Here is a 22,056-nt window from a genome sequence, read left to right on the forward strand (position 1 = left end):
TCCTTTGTTTTCTTCATTCCTTCATTCCTTCTGTTTCTGGGCTGCATCTGAACAGAAGAAATCAGATTTCACATTCAAATCCTCCAGTTCTTTCTTTTTCTCTTTAAACATTTTATTATTTATAGAATTAAATACAAAAATACAAAATCAAGTAGGGAGAAACAGAAGGAGGGAGAAGGGGAAAGGGAAAAGTGGGGGGGGAGAGAGAGAAAAGAACAAAAAGTGCTGACTTCAGACTTCCTCTGTTGCAATAAAATAAAGCATTAAAATCGAACCTCTTTACTTTTCCATAAAAAAATAAAGGGTTCCCTAAAGAAAGCAGATTTCGCATTCAAATCCTCCAGTTCTCAGGGAAGACAAAAAATCCCTCCTCCCCTCTCTCCTTAGTGGCTGCCTCTATTCCTGCCCCCTTCATCATGACAACCCTGTAGCCAATCAAAGACGGGGAAGAGACGGTTGCCTGGGAGCTTCCCTGCCCTCAGCCTGATGGAAAAGAGGCTGAAGAAGCCAAGCCAAAGGGGGGAGGGGTCAAATAAATTCAAAACTTTGGAGGGGGATGAGAAAGAGGCAAAAGCTCCCAGAATTGCAGAGGGAGGGGGGGCTTAAGCCCCTTCCCCAGAAAAGGCTGCAATGAAGAGGGTCTCCTCAGCTGGGGGCTTTGGAGGGGCCACAGGGGACCCCCATCTTCCTCAGAGTCACGGAGGGTCCTCTCCGGGGTGAGGTCGGCTACCTTTTCCTCCCGGGCAACCCCAGATCCCCCTTGGAAGACCCAGCCCTGCATGGCTTCTCCCTCATAGGAGCCTCTCCTGGAAAGACACAAAGCCCAAGCGAGGCTGGAGAAATCCTGGGGGCTACATCCCTCCAACATTCAACCCTGGGACCCATAAACCAGGTTAGTCTCTTCTCAGGAATGCCCCAAATCCCCTCCTCCTTCCTGGCCATCCTGGGCTTTCTCCGTAGGTCTGGGCTTTCCTTTCGCCTGAGTGCCCCATGCATGGAAAGAGGTGGCTGAGCAACATGGGATATGGTCTCCCCCGTTTCCAGGACTCAGAAGATGGAATCTGGAGGGGGATTTTGCAGATCTGCTTCCCTTCCCCACCACCAGGCTCCCCAGCTTCCTTCTCCCAAGAGGGACTCCCCACTCAGCTGGGCAGAGTCCTGTCTGGCATCCCTGCAAGAGCCCCCTTGCCTGGCCTCTGCATGGGAAAGGGTGGCAGGGGAACATGGGACATGGGCTTCTGCATTCCAAGGTCTCTGAAGATAGAAGTTGGATTTTGAAGATCAGCTTTCCATCTGCAACACAAAGGTCCTGAGCTCCCCTTCCCTCCCTCCCTCCCCTCCCCACATGAGGTGAGAGGCAGCCTTGATTTCTCCATCTCTTTTCACCTGGTTTTTTTCTAATGTCCCTCTCTCTCTCTCTCCTCTGTTTTGTTTTTTTAAAAAACTCTGCAAAGTTTGAAAAACTAGTTTTTCACTAAAGTTGATTTTGTTCTAGGAGTCTGGCTGCACTATTGCATCAGCCCTTTTGTGTGATGCCCTTGAGCATTAGCTTTCAAAATAAAGTAAATTTTGCTTCCAACTCAGCTGGCAGCTATTTCAGATCTGTGGCAGGCTCCGGCATTAACTGGCCTCTGGGATTTTCTCTTTCATCACTATGCAAACAAATATCAGATTTATTTGTTTCTTCAGCCACAGGTGCTGTGTATTCCCTCTGGGGCCACTTTCAAGCATGGACCTCCCAAACCTCTCAATTCTAGATGATGGATTTAATTCCATCTCTGCCCCTGTTATTATGAATCACATGGAGATTATTTCCCTTTCATTTCCCTCCAGAGAATTTCCCAACAACCTTTGAATCCAAGAACTACTTGAATTATCCAGGGATCCCTCCTGAGAGGGAGAATTATGGTGAAAGTTTCAGCTCTGCTCTTTGGCCGAATCCTCCAGGGGAGACTTTGGGCAGAGAAATATGGAGTTTGGGGACAGGCAGAGTCTGTGCTCTTGAATGTACGTCTCTCTCCTTTCCAGATGAAGCTGAGTGTTTCTCTGTGTTTGACTCAAGAAAGCATCTGGATATTCCACCTTGTGAGAGTCCTTTGATTCTTCTAATTCTTCTTTAGAAACAGGAAAGGGATTCATTGATTCACGCCATGAATTATGGATCTGCTGCTTCTGCCTCTGATGCTGATTTTGTCCCATCCAGTCTCTGGGAAGCTGAGAATGAAATGCCCGCTGAGTTTGGAGAACCAGGATGGAAAACAACCACAGAGCTTTTACAGCCCAGGAGATCATCTCATTGGTTTAGTCATCACTGGAAATGAAATATTGCATACAAAGTTGCTTTTCAACGTGGCTCCTTCTCTTCAGTTTGTTTTCAATGATCCGTAAGTCATTCAGGGTGATGGAGTTGTACTCCCTCCATATTAACACTCTCCTTCTTTTCAGTTTTTTATTTTTCATTTATTCCTATATTGGGTGATATGTCTAATTTCCTGAATGATTTTGATTTCCATGGCTTCTCTCTTTTGTCTGATTTTGTGAAAGAGATTCAAAAAGGGGTCTGAAAAAAAGCTGAAAGGCCAGCAGATTATTTTCCTCCTTCAGTTCAATCCATAATTTATCACTTGAATACTGAATTTTATTTAAAGTAGTGGTGGAATCAGTTGTAGTTGCTGTACCTCAGCCCATTTCCATATTTGTGTAACTGATCATTGCTTTTGGATCAATGTTGGCTTAAGGCTCAGTAGGCTTGTGGAGGATTATATATTAAAAACAGTATTTATTTTTGCTTTTGATTATAATAACATGTTTTTACAATAGGAATTCTTATGATTTTTCTTATGGCTTACGATTCATTTTCAACATTCAAACGTTCAACAAGAATTCCCAGCTCCTGCACAACCTCACACTGGGCTACAACATCCACGACAACTATTTGAGCACTTTCCACACTTCAGATGCCTTGCTGGACATGCTCTCCACTGGAGAAGCCAATGTCCCCAACTACGGCTGTGGAAGGATGGACAACCTTCTGGCTCTTCTTGACGGAGCTGAAAGGGCCATCACCATCCAGATGTCAACATTAGGAGGCACCTGCAAAGTCCCACAGGTTTGTGTGTGTTTTTCTCCCTCTGGTAAAGTGAGGGGTGGGTGGTGGTGGGTGAGCAATAGATGCAATCATGTCTTCTGCATGGAATTCAAGAGCTGCTTTTCTCCATATTAGCAAAAATGTCAATATTTTACCCCATTATGTTCATGTTGAGATTAATCATAAAAGGCCTGAAATGCAAGCAATACATTCCCTGGAGAAGACATTCTGACAACTATTTAACTGATCAAAAAATATCCCTGGTTGTTAGGGCCTCTATTGGCATCTTCATTTTCACAGATAAATAATGCGTGCCCTATTCACTGCGATAGAAGTTGCCAATAGTAGCATTTTATCCATCTAAAATGTGGAAAAAAAATTACTCTAGCAATTATAGGCCAATTAGACTAGCAGATATTGTGGCTAAAATTTATGCCATGATCCTCTTAGTTACACTTGAGAAAAATTCATTCATTGCAGAAGAACCAGAAGGTTTTAGGTAGAGTTAAATACTATATAGATTTTATAAGGAATATTGCACAAGTTAACAATCTAATATTGGCAACAAATTTGTCTTGAAATATCTCATCTATATCAGCCAAGTAAAACTAGATGTTAGTGCAGCATTTGACTCAATAAATAGGGAAATATGATGGAGAAAATGTTTTGCCCTCAAAATGGAGCTCAGCTTGTTGGCCCTGATCCAAGCCCTTGTTTGAGAGGGAGGTTTGGGCTCAATGGAGCCATGAGAAGAAGGATCCATGCGTACAAGGGGGAAGGGAAAGGTGCATATTTGAACCCTTGTTATTCAGTCTAGATATGAATGACTTACTAGGAGTAATGAAGGATTAAAAAAAACCAGATCATAAATAAATGTTATTTCATTTTTTGAGAAAAATGACTAAATTAGTGGACCAGTGAAATGCAGTGCATGTAATATATAGTACTTGGATTTCAGAAAGGCTTTGACAAAGTCTTCCGCAACCTATTTCTTGGTAAACTAAAAATATGTGCGATGGACAGCATCAGCCCCAGATGGAGTCAGCCTGTGGTCCTCAATGGAACTACGTCTGCATGGAGGGAAACAAGCAGTGGGGGACCCCAAGGTTCCATTTTAGGCCCAGTACTCTTCAACATCTTCATGAATGATTTGGTTGAGGGGAGAAATGGGGAAATCATCAAATTTGAAGACAACACTAAAGTGGCAGGAATAGCCAACATCAAAATAGTCTCAATAATCCAGATAGATCTAGATAGACTTGAATCCTGGGCCTATTTAACTAAATGAAATTCATTGTAGAGAAAAGTAATGTTTTACACTTAGGCTAGAAAAACCAAATGTACACTTACAGATTAGGTGAAACCTGGCTCCATAACAGTAACTGTGAAAGGGATCTTGGAGTCCTAGTGGACAATCACGTAAATATGAACCAGCAATATGTGGCTGTATAAAATCAGAGGCCAGGCATTTGTTCTGATCAAAGATGTCTCTCCTGCTCTTGCAGAGAGCTTTATTTTTTATACAGTTTTACACAGGCAGATAAAAGGCAGGACAGCAACAGCGTTCTAATTGGAAAATCCCCCTCCCTGTTCCCCCACTCAGAAGGAAGGTCAGATAACACAGACCAGAGCTAGAATGAGATCATCCAGGAAGAAGATACATGACACCAGAAAAGGAAGCAGTTTTGCTGCATTCTGCCTGAATTAATTCTTCCATCCCTACATCTCACTCTTTTTTATCTTGTTTGTGAAGCCATCCTCTCACGAGGGGCCAGAAAAAGGGTTTATTATCAGGAGAGGAATATCCTTGAAGTTATACATATATTACAAAAGAAAGAAATACACTGAACAAAACAGCATCCTCCAATTAAAATAGGACAAATGATAGGCCAAATTATACAAAATTTTAAGTTGATGCTGAATGTTTCTTCACTCATCTAAAATGTTAAAGCAACAAAGTTACATTTTCAAGAACTGAAACAAATCAATTGTGTTAGGGGGTGAATAATATACAGCTTCCCCCCAACGAGCTATATTCTTATAGTCAAAGTTCCCTTCGAACAAATACTCACTCAAATTAGTAAAGTTTTGAATTACTACATACAGGGATTAAACATGTAGAAAGCAAATTTTCCATATCATAAACTTCAGACAAACAAAAGGCATCCATTTTGGTTTTTTTTAATTTTTTTTAATTTTTAAACAAAACATAAAACATCCATCATCAATCATCAGTGTGTCGGTTGGTAACAAGTCTTTTGTGCCTCTTCATCATCTTCATAGCTTATTGATTATCTAATTTCTCATATTATCAATCTAATATGTATCTTTGTATTATTATCCTCATTAATCATTTATTTAACAATGGCTATTTCTTCGTAGAAAATATTTTCAAATTTAAGTTAATTTATATTATAACAGTCATTTCCTCTTCCTAGACCAGTCCAATAATCATACATCATTATATTGTATATTATATATTTCTACAATTCTTATGTTATAAAGGTCTCAATCATATTTCATTTCCATGTTTTTTTTTATCTAGCCATTGATAAAACAGATCCCATATCTTGTAATATTGTTTATCTTCTTGTTCTCTAATTTCAAATGTCAATTTACTCATTTCAGCACATTCCATGATTTTCTTAATAACTTCCTCTTGCGTTGGTATTTTCTCATTTTTTCAATTTTTAGCAAACACAATTCACAATCAAATATTTCAATTCTCTATTGTATATTTCAGGTACAATCCCCAATAAAAAGATCTCTGGTTTAAAGTCTATGTGTTTTTTTTTTTGTCATTTTTTCCAACCATGTGTGGATTTTAGTCCAGTAACTTTTAGCTTCAGCACAAGTCCACCACATATGGTAATATGAGCCTGGTATCTGATGACATTTCCCACATTTTTCAGATTTGTCCTTGAACATCCTGGCTATCCTCGTCGGGGGTAGATGCCACCTGTAAAACATCTTATACAAATTTTCTTTATATGCTGTTGACATTGTCATTTTATAATTTTGCAACCACAGTTTTTGCCATTTCCCTAAGTCAATTCCATGTCCAAAATTTTTCCCCCATGCTATCATTGTTTCTTTGACTTGTTCTTCCTCCAATTTAACCTCTAATAAATATCCGTACAATTTTTTAATTACATTGTCATCTGTACCTGTTAAAATTTTATCCAAATTAGTCAAATTATTATAAAAGCCTTCTGTCTTAGAATCTTTATCATATCTAGAACGTATTTGCATATATGAAAACCAGTTCATCTTTATACCTTGTTCTTCTAATTCTTGCTTCGATTTAAGTTCACTCTTTTCATTCAATAATTCACTATATCTAACAATTTGTTCCTTTCTAAATGTTATTGAGTATGAGAATGCTTCAATTGTTGATAACCAGACTGGAATTTTTAAATAATGTTGTTTTTTAATCTTCTCCCAGTTTAATAACAGAGCCTCTCATATGTAGTGTCTTCTAAAGTACCCCTGTGTTTTTGTTCCTTATACCATAAAAAAGCATGCCATCCCAACAACAAGTCATGTCCTTCTAAAGTCAATAATTTAATATTTCTTAACATTATCCATTCTTTAATCCACATCAAATTTGTCGCTTGATAATATAGTTCCCAATTGGGCAAACCAAAACCTCCTCTTATTCTAGCGTCTTGCAACAATTTTAATTTTATCCTCGCCTTTTTACCCTGCCAAATGTATTTTAAAACTATTTTGTTCAAATCTTCAAAATAATCTTTTCCCAATCTAATCGGAATTGTCTGGAACAAGTATAGAATTCTAGGCAGTATATTCATCTTAATGGTTGATATTCTCCCTATTAATGATAGTTGTAAATTTTCCCATTTTGCCAAATCTGTCACTATCTGTTGTTTAAGTTTATTATAGTTATTCTCCTTAAGAGTACTACATCTTGCTGTCAAGTGTATCCCCAAATACTTAACCTTATTGGTGACCTGCATCTTCGATACTTCCGCCAGTTCTTTTTGTTTTTGTTTTTTTAATTGGTCTTTTATTGTAATATATAATAGTACAATTCAACGTTTTTCGGTTCCGTGGTGTTAACACATATATTTGCATTATTTACATATTATTTACATAATATTGCATCTTTGCATTGGTTATAATTTAAAAGATAGTACAAATGGTAATGCTCAATTCTATTTAGTCATTATTGATTATTCCTTGTGCCCCTCATGCTATGAATTCTGTTATTCTTGCTGCTGTTGTTATGTGTATGATTAGATACCTCTTTTTCTTCTCATATTCTTTTTTCAGGATTCTCAGGAAAAATTTCTGATTCAAAATTAATATTTTAATATTTTTATATTAATAATAATATATAATATAATATATATAATATATAATAATATTAATATTTTCTTCTATCGTTTCCGAGATCCATTTCCAAATTGTTCTCCAAAAATTTTTGGCTTTGGGGCATGTCCACCAACAGTGGTAGAAGGTGCCTTGATGGTGGTCGCATTTCCAGCACTTGGGGCTCATATTAGGGTAGATTTTGGCAATCCTGGCAGGGGCTAGGTGCCACCTATGTAACATCTTATATTGATTTTCCTTGTAAGCTACTGCCCTAGTCATTTTAAGATTACTGTTCCAAATTGTACCCCATTCGTTTAAATTTATGTTGTGCCCAATGTTTTTAGCCCTCTTCTTTTTGTTTTATTAACATGTTTTTGTCAAAATCTTTGTTTTGTCTTTATTTATTTTCAAACCTCCTACTTTTCCAAATTCTCTTATCTTGTCTACCAATATAATTATTGATTCTAATGGATCTTCAAGAATAAAAACCAGGTCACTGCAAATGCTTGCAATTTGTATTCTTCCTGTTGAATTTTTATTCCTTTTATATCTTTTCCTTCTCTAATATTCCTGTTTAGCACTTCTAATGTTAGCACAAACAACAGAGGTGACAGTGGACAACCTTGTCTCGTTCCTTTTTTTATTTCAATAGACTCTGTCAATTCTCCATTTATTATTACTCTTGCTGTTTGTTTATGGTATATGGCTTCTATAGCTTGAATAAATTTTCTACCAAAGCCCATCTGTTCCATTTGTAATAACATAAATCGCCAATTCACGTTATCAAAGGCTCTCTGTGCATCTAGAAATATCAAAGCCATTTGCTTTTCAGGGTGTGCCTCATAATATTCCAAAGTGTTCAGAATTATCCTCATATTGTCTCTAATCTGTCTTTTTGGCAGGAATCCATTTTGATCAGCGTGTATAAAATTATTTAAATATCTTTTCAGTCTTTCTGCCAATATTGAAGCGAAGATATTATAGGCTGAATTTAGCAGGGATATAGGCCTATAATTCTTGATTTGTTGTGGGTCGGTATCCTCCTTTGGAACAAGTGTAATATATGCTTCTGACCATGACTTGGGAATTTTCATCTTTGACATAACTTCATTCATGACTTCTAACAATGGGAGATTCAACGATTCCTGTAATGTCTTATAATATTCCGCTTGAAGTCCATCCAGGCCTCGTGCCTTCCCATTTTTTTGTTTTTTAAGTGCTTCAGTTAATTCCATCATTGTTATATTTCTTTCTAGCATCATTTCGGTATCCTTGGAAATCTGGGGTAGATTTGCCTTCTGTAAATATCTTTTAACATTTTCCTCATCTATAACCTCTTGTTCGTACAGTTTTCTATAATAATCTTGTATAATTTTTTTCTTCTCTTTATTCCCAAATCTAATTTGTCCTTGGTCATCCACTAGCTGTGTTATTTTTCAGTTTATATGCTAGCCATCTACCTGGTTTGTTAGCATCTTCAAAATAATTCTGTTTAGTACTTCTAATTTTTTGTGCTAAATCTTCTTTTTCTATCAATCCCATTTTATGCTTAATTGTATCCATTTTTATTTTAATATCCCTTTTTTGTGGAGATTTCTGTAATTCTTTTTCCAGTTTCTTGTAATTGTCCTATAATGTTTTATAAGCTTGTCTTTTCTTAATATTCCTTTTCCTTGTATAGTCTATTATCAAACCTCTAGCATAAGCTTTCATTGTATCCCAAAGATTTTGCATTGATATATCCTCTTTTCTATTCTCTTTAAAAAATTATTTCTCCATTTTTTGTACAAAGTCTTTTTCTTTTAGTACTGAGTTATTTAGAGTCCATCTAGACCTTCTCCTTTGTCCTTTCCATTTCACTGTCATTGGATTGTGATCTGCCCAGGTATTTGCTTCTATTTCAATTTCTTCTATATTAGAAGTCAATTCCATTGTCATCCAAATCATATCTATTCTAGACCATGATGAATGTCTATTGGAATAAAAAGTATATTGTCTAATTTTTGCGTTTCTTTCTCTCCATGCATCTGATTCTTCGGAGAGGGGCGACATATAAATTTAATTAATTAAATTAAATTAAATTAAATTAAATTTTAAACTTATTTCCTCTGTCATTTTGGAAAAAGATTTCGGAAGAGTCTTTCTACTTTGCTTTATTGCCTTCTGTGTATTATAATCTAATTTCTCGTCTACTATACCATTGAAGTCTCCCATCATGCAAATATTATCATAGTCCAATTCAATTATTTTCATATGTAATTTTCTATAAAAATCTTCTTGATTGTCATTTGGACATATATTATTAAATAGTAATAATATTAAAAGTATTTTCATATTATTATCTATTATTTCCACCATCAAAATTCTTCCCTCATCATCTGTATATATTTGCTCCGCTGAAATTGTATCTCTAATATATAAACCAACATCTCTTTTCTTACATTGTGGCAATGAAGTAAATAATTTCCCTAATTTTGGCTGTACCAACAATTAAAAAGGGTACCAAATTACCATTATAGAGTGGTATTAGTACCTCTCTTGAACTTGATTGTATCCCTCTCTTAATGCAATTTAGGTTTGCATTGGCTTTTTTGGCTGCCGTTGCACACTCTTCACTCATATTTAATTGGTTGTCCACTAAGACTCCAGGATCCCTCTCACAGTTACTGCTATTAAGCCTGGTTTCACCCAGTCTATATGTCTATAGGATCTCCTGCTTGAGGGGGTTGGACTAGAAGACCTCCAAGGTCCCTTCCAACCCTTTTATTTTGTTATAAGTTCTGTTATAGGTACACATGTTTAGCATGTTAAATTCCTATTGGAATACACTGATTTACACTGATAATGTGATAGTATCATACTTACACTTTGGATTTATGCCCTGTGAAGAAGACTTGGATTGTTTTGTCATAATAATTATCTGATAATTAATAAATCAAGTTCAAAAGTGACGGTCTTTGGAAAACAACATCATAGCCATAAATGCCTATTTGAGGGTAATCCAGTAGAGCAAATAACATCTTTCCTTACCTGGGTTAGTTTTCTCTGAGACTGAATCTTGGCTCCCTCATCATCAAAGGAGCTCAGTTAGAGAAAGGGCAGGAGTGAAAGTGGTGCTTAAATGAAAACCTTTTAGCTCTCCAGCTTCCTCAGCCCCAAACTATTAAAGTATCTGAGGCCCAGTTTTCTCCCATGTTCTTCCATCAATCTGATGTTTGGGGCTTCAGAGAGAAACCACCAGCAGAACCAACCCAATCTCAGCCTCTGAGGAGGATCTTGCGGTGGACAAAAGGACTCCAGCTGCTGCCCTCGGAGCTGATTTGGGAATTTACACCCTTTCTGCTTTGTCTAAAATCAGAAAATATGGGCATTGGCATAAAATTTAGTCTATGAAAACTAATAGACTCTGAAAATTGTGGCTGTTGGAAGAGACAAAACTTCAATTAAAGACCAAACTTGGATTATGCAACTGACAAATCTTATTAGGCTTTGAGGTCTACCTGTTTCTTGTATAACTGGAGAAAGAAGTTAACAAATTTCCTCCAGAAAGAATCTGGGATATAGAATCAAAAAAACATGCAGCACTCCTCGAAAATTATAATAGGCCCTTTATTGGAATAGAATACTCCAGTTGGCATTTGCATGTGTTAATCTAATTGTGATCAATTGTAGGGGTGATACAGTAATATGATTTACATTTTTATTGTTTTTCAATTTGCTTATTATTCACCATTATTATGATACAATCTTGCTAATATTCTGTCTTTAATATTTTAAACAATGTCTGATTAACAAACTATTCTAAGATATTCATGAGAACCAGGTTCGATTTATTAAAATATAATATTTTGGACTTGATCTGATCCCAAATGTAACACAGCATTCTTCATTGCTTTTTTAGATGAATCTTGAAATTGCTTCAGAGGCTCTGAGTGATAAAAGGAAATTCCCCTTTTTCCACCAGATGAATCCCAAAGAAGGATTCCAGTACCCAGCAATTGTCCAGCTGCTCCTCCATTTCAGATGGACCCTGATTGGCCTCTTTGCTTCAGACACAGAGAAGGGAGAGAATTTCATGAGGATTTTTCCTCCTGTGCTTGTCAGGAATGGAATTTGTGTGGTTATATCACAACTGTTCTCAACAACTGGATACACAACAGCCCTCAGGGATTCCCTTTCTAAGTGGAGACAAGTCAACGTCTTTGTTCACTTCATAGAATATGTGTCCATTTGGGAGAGAATTCTTCCTTTCCATTTAACATTTATGCGTCTACCAGGACCCATTGAAGGGAAAGTCTGGATCCTCACAACTTTTCTATGGTATATACTAAAGAAGCGCAGACTTCTCAAATACATCCATAGTATTTTGAACTTTGCATATCTGCCAAAAATAAGGCGAAAAGATTCTGCCTTTGATCCCCATTTCTTTGTGGAAGATCAGTTTCAAGATCATTATTTTCTCTGTTCTCTTTCAAAGAACGTCTTTTCTGTCAAAGGCCGCAGAAGATGCACCCAGAAAGCCCCCCTGGAGACCCAGAAGAAAAGGAACAGGAAAAGGGCCCCAAATGAGTATCAATATTACATTTTCATGAAGACTCTGGCCCAGGCCTTGAATGCCGCTTATTCCTCCAGATCGAGGAGGAGAAGGAAGGAGAGAGAAAAGAGTTTGGGGTCTTCAAGGCTGCAGCCGTGGCAGGTATGGGGGTCCCGATATGGATCCATTGATCTGAGATCCTTTGGAGGAGGTGTTGGAAGAAACATCCTTCTAGGTTCTGCTCCAAGTGGGGAAAAAGACACTGGAAACATGGAGACTGCTTAGAAAGATGGTTTAATGGTGGACAGGATCACATGGCTTGAGTTCCTGAACAGAAAAAGGGCAGATACAGTAGATCCTCGGGTTTTTATGCTCTCTCTGGCTCTGCATTTCTTGGGGCCCCGAAAGAGTATCATGATTGGTTGTCAGACTCCCAGGGGGTGGGGGCCTTGCTGGCTGATGGTCACATGTGCTTCCCAGGTCACATGTGGTGAGTTTCTGCTGCTATTGTGTAGAGGGCTAATCCTATCTTTGTTGGATCTTTGGCAATTCCTACTATGGCTCTGCCTGAAGGAGGTAGATCTTTGTTATGTAGAATAGACTGGCCCAGGCCTTAATGGCCCATTGACAAAGGGTGGGGGCAGGAAGATGGGAGCTGCTTCAAAACATGCTTATCCCAGGGAAATATAATATTCTGCCTTTTTCATATTTCCTAAAATATTTCACTCTTCCAGGAAAGGGGTGGGTGCTAACTTCCTACAAAAGAAAATACATTGTATGTTTGTATGTGTGTTTTTAATTACTGCTATTTATTCATATTTGTTCTCTTTTATTCTTTAAAGTTTAACAATTCATTCTTTATCTTAATATCTTAATATTTGTTTGGGGTTGCCTTTCTTCCCTTTCATCTTTTTTATTGTACAGCAATCTTTCTCCTCAAACCTACCACCTCTCTTTTCTTTCCTTCTTACTTTCTCTCCCCTCTCTTCTTCTCCTCCCTACTTCCTCTTCCTTTCTCCTTCTCCTCCTCTCTTCCTCCCTCTCTTACCTTCCCTCCTACTCTAATTTCCCTTCCCTTCCTTCATCCCTCTCTATTGCTGTATCCTTTTATGCATACTCAGAGGGCTGAAAAAGTTATTTTTGAGTGGTCCTCGCACTTTTGACCAGTCCTCGAACTTATGACTGTCCTCACAATTTATGTTTTTGCCCTATCTTGTCACCATGGTGAAGAGAAGCAGTTGTGAAATGAGTGACACGGTTGTTAAGAATGGTACAATGGGCATAAATGATGACCAGTCATAACTGCGAAGACCGGTCAAAAGTGCGAGGACCTGTCAGAAATCACTTTTTTCAGCCCTCTGGGTAGTCCCTATACACATAGCCATGGCCACCTGGTCACATGACCAGCTAGCCACTCCCACCCAGTCACATGACCTCCAAGCCATGCCCACAAAATAAGCCACGCCCACAGAACTGGTAGTAAAAAATTTTAGAACCCACCCCTGGTTGGGGGTCACCACAACATGAGGAATTGTATTAAAGGGTCGCGGCATTAGGAAGGTTGAGAACCACTGGGCTAGCCCAACCCCTCCTCTCTGCAGGAATCCCAGTTAAAGCTTCTCTTGATGACTGCTCAGTCTTTGCACTCAGACAATCCATGAAGAGGAGATTGAACTTCTCTGCTTTATTGGCTCAGCTTTAAAACAGCTCATCCTTTTATCATATTTTTTCTCTCCTTCAGCTAAAATCTCCTCTCTTGTAACTGAATTCATTTTTCCACGTCTGACACTCTGGAGTAATAGTGAGCAGATTTTACGCTTGTGTGTAACATGTGTCAGTGATTGGAAGAGGGCTGCATCCTCCCTTCTCCAACCGAGAGATTGTGTCAGTTGGAAAAGGGGCTCCCAGACTCCTCCTGATCTTCAGCTCTTCTCCTTGTTCTCTTTCCTCAAGGCTAAGAGCAGCTCCTCTGATCTCTTCCTTGGCTTATTTCTCCTTCCCTGAAGTTCACACGTAGATTTTGTGCAAATTCTCTCTCTGGAAGGGGACCTGGTTCTTGAGTTGGGGTCTCTCCAAACCAGAACATTCACTTCCTGACTCTCAAGGTTGTGTAGGAAGTTAGCACCCACCCCTCTCCTGGAAGAGTGAAATATTTTAGGAAATATGAAAAAGGCAGAATATTATATTTCCCTGGGATAACCCTTTGGAAGCAGCTCCCATCTTCCTGCCCCCAACCTTTGTTAATGGGACAGAGGCAGAAACCCAATCCTTTGTCAAAGGACATTTGCAACACAATAGCAACAGAAACTAACACAATGGGACCCATCTAGACAGGCTCACCACATGGCACCTGGGAAGATTGCATCAGCCAGCAAGACCCCCACCCCCTGGGAGTCTGGCAACCAATCAGGATACTCTTTCGGGGCCCCAAGTAATGCAGGGCCAGAGAGAGCATAAAAACCCGAGGATTTTCTGTATCTGCCCTTTTCTGTTCAGGAACTCAAGCCATGTGATCCTGTCCACCATTAAACCATCTTTCCAAGCAGTCTCCATGTTTCCAGTGTCTTTTTCCCCACTTGGAGCAGAACCTAGAAGGATGTTTCTTCCAACAGTTGGTATCCCTCATCTTTCTTCCAGTCCCTCATTCATGTTCTTATATGAGACCCGATTGTTAGTCAAGTCCTAGTTGCTGAAAAACAGATTTTTTTTCTCCTGCTTTTTACTCATACACCCTTCTCTGTGTGCTAATGATAAATATTGTTTCTGGAAACTTGATCTTCCTCTTATTAAATTTTATTTTATTCAAAAAGGTAAAATACAAGTTTAGGAAAATAAAACTATTACAAAGACAAAACAAAACTAGAGAAAACATTTTTCAAAAATTGTGCATTAAAAACAGAAAAACTTGCATATTGTCCCCCCAGTTGAATACAATACAGCAATAATAGTTTCTCCCCCTTGCAAAATAGGCCCACAATTATAAACTACACATCTATTTGCAACAACTTGACTTGTCATCTATCTGCTATATATAAAAAAAACGTAGTTAACAGGCAATCCAACAATAAAGTTAAATTTCAAAACTTCAAAATGGTCTATTATCTGCTATTGTAATTAACTCACAGAAAATTTACAGGAGCTTCTTATCTACCATAGACCACTACAATCATTATCTCTGATCCATCCAGAATCTGTCCAGGGTTAAACGTCATTGTTTGATTCTTAATAATAATGCATTTCCTTAAAATTTTAATTAGGATCTTTCCCAACAACTGCTTTCCATTCCCAAAAGTCACAGGACCTCCTGTAAATTGAGACACAAAGACTCTTAAGACTTGTTTTCCAGTTAATTATGACAAATTCATTCCCCAATCTCCTTCAATCTTCTTGAAAGAATCCATTTCTTCAGTCATCCGTTCTGTCCACTTTGAGTCTTCAGGGTCCATGGCCTCTCCAGCCATCTCCAAGCAGCCTGCCTTCAAACCAGATTCCTCCTTCAGGGATGCCAGCAGCAAATTCAGTTCCAGTCCATCCATCCAATCCATCCGATTCAACAATTGTTGCTTGCTTCTGATTATCGTCTTTAAATTAACTTTTTAAATGAAGTTTCAAATAAGGCTTATAAATTGAAAAGCTTGATATTCTTTAAATCAGATCAAATTAGCTTATTCTAAGATCGTATTAATTATCATATAATGACAACATAAAAAAAATGATGACTAATGTCAAATTGATATTCATAACCTTCAGGTCTCATAGGAAAAATTAAAAAGGATTAAAAATTAAAGTATTTGAGTATCATTTTAAAGACAGTTTTTATCCACTTAGTTATCATACCATCCGTCCCTCAGGTTTCTAATCACATCACACAATTGTTTGTGAGTCTGTCAGATCTGTGAATCTGCCTTTCTTTGGGGGAAGGAGGGGACCCCGGATTACATTTATACTTTACCTTCTACCCCTTTCCTCCCCCCCATGTATCTTGTATCCTGCAGCCCATTGATTTATAACCTTTAGCCTGGCGCCTAAGCGGCCTGGCATTTTCTCACCTTTTGGGGAGCGTAAGGGGAGGGAGGGCCATGTGTCGGAAGATGATCCTGGGAAAGTTCCCTTATCACTTTCTCAGAGCCGCGGGTACAATAACATCTTCACACCTGCGGATTGGCTGAATCCCCACTGGACTGTTGGGAAAATTTCTACTTTCCTTTATTCTAACTGTATTGCCTGAGGGCTCTCAGAGCCTGCTTTGATTCCGTCCTTCCACCACTCCTTCCCAATAAAAGCTTCCTTTTGAAAGGCCAAGTTTCAAGAGTCTGCACTTTCCTGAATGAGGAGGAGAGGCCGGACCTTACAGAGTCCTTTACTGAAATCCAGTGATGTCACCAGAGTTCCCATCATCTATTTAGGAAGTGTAATGATGTGTGGGAATGACTTTTGGGATGAGGGGAAGAGAGGCTGCCTAGGGAAGGATCAGAGAAGCGGGGAGAATCCTGCAGCTGCATAATGGGAGGGAAAGAAACTCAGAAAGGATCCTGGCTAAACTTTCAGCCTGAGAAAAGAGTTGGTGGGGATTTGTTCTTTGAGATCTGCAAAATGTTGTTAATGTCGCATTAAAATCAAGTAGAATTAGCACATCTGGAGGTGTTTTCCATCAGGATGAGCAGGGAGAATATTAGCCTGACAACTTTCTTCTTGATCAACCCATGCTTTCTGGGAATCAACCTCTTGTTTTCAAAGAGTTTATGAATCAACTTCTTTTCTCTCTGATCATTTTATTTGTCATCTGCTCTAGAATGTTCCTTATAATTGACAAATTTTGTCAATTATCTCTATATTTTGTCAGTATATGATTGACAAATCTTTCTCAAACTTTTTCATTCACTTCTGAAGATAATGACAGCATTTGTGTCCTAATTAAGCATATTTGGAGATTAGACAATTGTAGAAGAAAGATTCAATGTGGGATAAAAAACAAAATTCTCTGTTTTTCAAATTCCTGGATGTTCCCATTCTAGTTTCATCCCTTTCTGAAGAAGAATGAATTTTGGAATATTTCTCAGAGGAAACTGTACTTGGACCAAAATGGAGAGATAACAGCAGATCTGGCCATTCATGGCTTCTTGGTTCTGCCCAAGGAGGATCCCAGGGGAGAGATTCTGGCGTATTTTGAAAGACAGAGACTTACTATCGACCAAGATGTTCTTTTATGGCTAAAGTTACTCAATAAGGTGGGAGAAATTTTGGTGTCTTTTCTCTGTTTTCCAAAGCCTGAGGTCCCATTTCAAGTGGGCAAAGCCTGGAGTCTCCAGGGTGGTTGGCCTCCCATGTCAGGTGGTGTCATCTCATGGAAGCTCTTCAAGAGACGGGACCTAAGTGGAGAGGCTTTGCCATGTTTTATGGAAACCTTTCATGATATTATTGGTCAGAGGTTTCTTTCTCCATCACTGTTCAATTTCATATTAAAAAACCTAATAGAATAAAAATTCCTAAATCTTTTACAGTAAACGTTATCAGTTTTAATAAGACTATATCATCATACTTAAAAAAAAATCAATTCCATCCCTCTAGACTACATTAAATAAAAAAGTACTTTATTGTAATGTTTAATTCCAAAAGAAAAAGGGAGGAAATAAATGAAGAATCTGCCAGTTGTTTTACCTCCTGCATCTGTTTAGTCAGAGGTTTCATATTTACCTCAGTGAAGACCAGAAGCTATTTGTCTCCATCCATTTCTACCTCCATTTTCCATAGACGGAGAGTCCTAACATATTTTCTCTGGCATTCCTTGTTTTGCTGCTCAGTCCCTGCCTCAGTCCAAATGTGTGGAAAGTTGTCATCCTGGATTTGTCAAGAGGGCTCGAGAAGGAGAGCCAGTTTGCTGCTATGACTGCGTTCCTTGTCCGGAGGGGACCTTCTCCACTCAGGAAGGTGGGTGACACTGAGGAAAATGGGAGGCTTTGTGGAACTGGATCCATCCAGAACCTTTTCATGAAGGTGGAAGTTAAAAGACAGATTGAAGCTCACATGGGTTTTTTATTTTTAACCTGCACAATTTCTTATCTAAACGGAGGTAAATCAAAAAGACTTGGAAGGAGGGGCTGGGAAGAGATGGGAGGAGGGGATGGCCGACTGGGCAAGCTTTACTAACAGCAGAGGAAATATCTCTTCTGCCTTTTAGTTTGGATATGTGCTGCTAAGTTAACCTTTCTAGGAACATCAGAGTTCTTTGAAACTTGATGAATTGTTTCAGGTCCACCTTCTGAAAGACTTTGAAATTCATTGTTTATCGGCCTCCTTTGAAGATCACTGAGAAGGTGTCACTGGTCCATAACGTGGTGCTGTGGATAATTATGGTGGGAACTCATTACACAAATAGTGCCAGTCATGTAGATCAATCAAACAATCAATCAATCAACCAATCAATCAGAATAGAGTAGAAGGAACTTCGGAGGTCTTCTAGTCCAGCCCCCTGTTCAAGCAGGAGACCCTAGACCATTTCAGACAAGTGACTGTCCAGTCTCTTCTTAAAAACCTCCAATCTTGAAACATCCACAACTTCTGGAGGCCAGCTGTTCCACTGGTTAATTGCTCTCACTGATAAGAAGTTTCTCCTTAATTCCAGGTTGCTTCCAGATGTTACAAGATACTGTAGGTATCCTCCAAATCCAGGATATTAACTGCCATGGGGCAGGACTCAGGAAGTTTGCCTAAAACGATTATATGATTCATTATTAACCTCTAAAAATGTAGATTCCTATGAAGATTCTACACATTACACAGGAAATAATTAACATCCTAGAACCTCCCTCACCTTCATTAACCTAGCTACATTTTTCAATAAAAAAAATACCCTTCTTATGCTCTTTTTAATGAAATCGTTAAGAAATACTTCTTGGAAAATGCCCATGCTGTGATCCAAAGAAGATATTTCTTAACATGTAAAAAAACCAGTATATTAAAGAAATATTGCTTTTTGGCTTTCTCAGATACAGAAAAATGCACCAAATGTCCAGATGATAAATATCCAAATGAGGACAGAGTCCAATGTATCCCCAAAGTCATAACCTTCCTGTCTTATGAAGAACTTCTGGGCATCATCCTGGTCTCTTTTGCCCTATTCTTGTTCCTAACCACAGGCCTTGTTTTAGTCACCTTCATTCAATACAGAGAAACTCCCCTTGTCAAAGCCAACAACCGGGACCTCTCCTACATCCTCCTGGTCTCCCTCCTGCTTTGCTTCTTGTCTCCTTCTCTCTTCATTGGTCAACCAAGGAAAGCCACCTGCCTTCTCCGACAAATGGTTTTCAGCATCATCTTCTCAGTGGCCGTTTCTTCTCTCTTGGCCAAAACCATCACGGTGGTGCTGGCCTTCCTGGCCACAAAACCAGGAAACCGAGTGAAGAGATGGTTGGGGAAGAGCTTGGCCAACTCCATCATCCTCTCTTGTTCTGCTGTCCAAATTCTCATCTGCTCCACCTGGCTGGGAGTTTCTCCCCCCTTCCCTGACTCTGACCTCCACTCCCAGCCTGGAGAGATCATCCTGCAATGCAACGAAGGGGCCGTTGTCATGTTCTACATCACCCTCAGCTACATGGGCTTCCTGGCTGCCATCTGCTTCACGGTGGCTTTCCTGGCCAGGAATCTGCCTGGGGCCTTCAACGAAGCCAAGCTGATCACCTTCAGCATGCTGGTCTTCTGCAGTGTCTGGGTGACTTTTGTGCCCACCTACCTGAGCACCAAAGGGAAATCCATGGTGGCTGTGCAGGTCTTCTCCATCCTGGCCTCCAGTGCTGGTCTGCTGGGCTGCATCTTCATCCCCAAGTGCTATATTATCTTTGTGAGGCCAGACCTCAACACAAAGGAACATCTTACGGGCAGAACAAATGTAAAAACATGAGATATAACACCATTGTGATATTGGAAGAATTATCAGATTTTCTTTTATTTGAAAGAAAATATTAATTCTTTCTACTTAGATAGTATGCAGGAATCCAAGAAGAATATATGTCTATGTTTCTTTAATCCCCTTCCCTTTCAGCTCAATAAAGAGAACTCTGGGAAGGTCATTCAGAAGAATTTCATGTTCAGGAACAGCCAATGAACCTGATGCCTTACAAAAATAATTTGAGCAGGTTTGACAGAGCCGAAAAGTGTTTCTGTGTGAGAGAAAAGCCTGAGGAGGAAGAATGGCAAGATGGAAGCTGTGGGAAAGAAGCTCCAGTCATGTTGTGTGACAATCTCTGAGAGAAGCCATGAAATGATGTGAAGCTTTCACCTGCTCTCCGCTGGGGAGGCAGATCTGCGCAACTCTTAAATGGCTCCTTCTTGATGTCCTGATGAGACCTACTCTAGAGAAAGAGTGGATCACAACAGCCATCTGGGATTTCACTGGGGCTCACTTTGTCTGGCTCCCTATTTTTTCTTTCCTTATTCAAAAAATAAAAGAGAAATATCTAACAGTGTTCAGGCCCTTTAATGGTCCACTCTACAATTTCTACCTAAAGCCTTTTCTCTGCTCCTCTTCCAAGCTTCTCTTGTCTGTGAAGGGCTGGAGAAGATGCCCAGAGAAAGGGGACCCGGAGACTCTCCCCAGGGGGAGGTTGAGGGGATCCTGTCTAAAAGGCATCACAGACTGTGGCAGGAGGGTTCAATGCTGCATCTACATCCAGGTCCCGGAAGGGGGTGAGCAAGGATGGGAAGAGCTGGGTTTCTAGGAAGCTGCTCTGCTCTCCAACCACCGAGTCTGCTGATTGATTAGAGACCAATTTTTATCTTTCAGAATGGCTCCTAATTGCCAATTGAATCCTTTGCAAATTCCATTTTCAGGGGATAAGAAAAGCTCTGATGGGTCAGAAGGTCAGTCCAAGATTCACGATGAGCAGAGAGAGGCCTCTGGTTCTCCCACAGGCAGAAGGCAGAGACTTTGCCCAACACGCAACGGGTGTTTCCCCACAACTGAACTTTCCTCCATCACCCCAGACAGTGCTGGACACTCGGCCATCTCCCCATCTAGGACTCCCCAGTTCTGGGATCAGAATATCTGGGGTATCAGAACTGGGGAGTCCCAGATGGAGGGAAGTCTCAGTACCCAACACTGTCTGGGGTGATGGAGGAAGGCTCAGTTGTGGGGAAGCACCCATTGAGTGTTGGGCAAAGCATATTATGACTTAATATGAGAACATTAATATGAGAAGATTCATATGAGGAAATATTTCCAAGTTTCACTCCCCCAATCAAAAAGTACTAAGGCGGGACTGGAACGCAGGAGCCTCCTGGTGATTGGCCCAAAGTCCTCCAGGGAGTTTCCATGCCTAAGGGAGGATTAGAACTCAGAGCCAGCTGGCTTTCATGCCTAAAACAGGACCGGAACTCCAAGTCCCCCCATTTGGCTTTTGTTGGAAGGTGGGATTAAAGCTCCGGTGATTGGCACGAAGTCCCTCAGCGGCCTTTGACTCCCCTTATGGCCTCCAGGCACAACTGACGGCTTCCCACAGACGAAGCTGCTTTCTGCTGCCGCCCCTCCGCCTGCCGCCCCCCCCCCCGCTCGCCCAGCGCCCCCTCCGACAGCCCCGCTCCCGCCTCCCTGGCCTCCCTCCCCGGGGCTGAGCAAGCGAGCCCACGCGGGAGCTCCGGGGGTCTGCGGGGGGGGGGGGGCATCCGGCGAGGCGGCGGGGAAGCAGCCTTGGGGGGAGCTCCGGGGATGGATTCTCTCCCTGCGAGGTTGCAGCCGTCGGGCTGCCGGGTGGGGAGAAACAGCAGCTCTTCACCCCGGAGGAAGGCGAGCGAAGGGCAGCGGCAGCAACGGCGCAGAGCGGGAAGCCCTTGGAAGGGGGGGGCTGGGGAGGGGGGATTAAGGTCTCAACGTCCCCCCCTTTTTTTTACCTGCGTCCAGGTGAGCTTCCGAGAGGACCAGCATCACCTGGAGCTTCTCATCCGCTGCAGCTCTGAGGCCTCTCAATTCTCCCCCTCCCACCTGAAAGGGCGCACCGCCTCCCCTCCCCCCCCACCCCCCCTTAATCCCTTCCCCGGTCTTGGTCCGACCCAGCGCTCCCAGGACGGCGGTCCTTCCCCCTGGCAGCTCCTGCCCAGAAGCCTTTGG

General features: G+C 40.4%; 1 protein-coding gene across 1 annotated transcript; it reads left to right on the forward strand.

Annotated features, from left to right (window-relative positions):
• Positions 1-536: 536 nt before the first annotated feature.
• LOC132710329 (vomeronasal type-2 receptor 26-like) lies at positions 537-20,419 on the forward strand. Its single transcript, XM_087879206.1, has 7 exons — positions 537-892; positions 2,121-2,384; positions 2,821-3,109; positions 11,325-12,119; positions 16,973-17,185; positions 17,759-17,885; positions 18,944-20,419. The coding sequence occupies exons 2-7, from the start codon at positions 2,158-2,160 to the stop codon at positions 19,852-19,854; spliced, it is 2,562 nt and encodes an 853-aa protein (XP_087735332.1). The 5' UTR covers positions 537-892; positions 2,121-2,157; the 3' UTR covers positions 19,855-20,419.
• The last annotated feature ends 1,637 nt before the right edge of the window (positions 20,420-22,056 follow it).

Source organism: Pantherophis guttatus, chromosome 15 (assembly GCF_059756535.1).
Source record: "Pantherophis guttatus breed Tessera chromosome 15, ASM5975653v1, whole genome shotgun sequence".
NCBI classification, from domain to species: Eukaryota; Metazoa; Chordata; class Lepidosauria; order Squamata; family Colubridae; genus Pantherophis; species Pantherophis guttatus.

Coding starts and splice junctions, on each gene's coding strand:
- LOC132710329 (XM_087879206.1), top strand. CDS start 2,158: ATGGATCTGCTGCTTCTGCCTCTGATGCTGATTTTGTCCCATCCAGTC. Junction 3,110..11,324: donor GCACCTGCAAAGTCCCACAG/GTTTGTGTGTGT, acceptor TTGCTTTTTTAG/ATGAATCTTGAAATTGCTTC. Junction 17,186..17,758: donor GGCTAAAGTTACTCAATAAG/GTGGGAGAAATT, acceptor TTTGCTGCTCAG/TCCCTGCCTCAGTCCAAATG.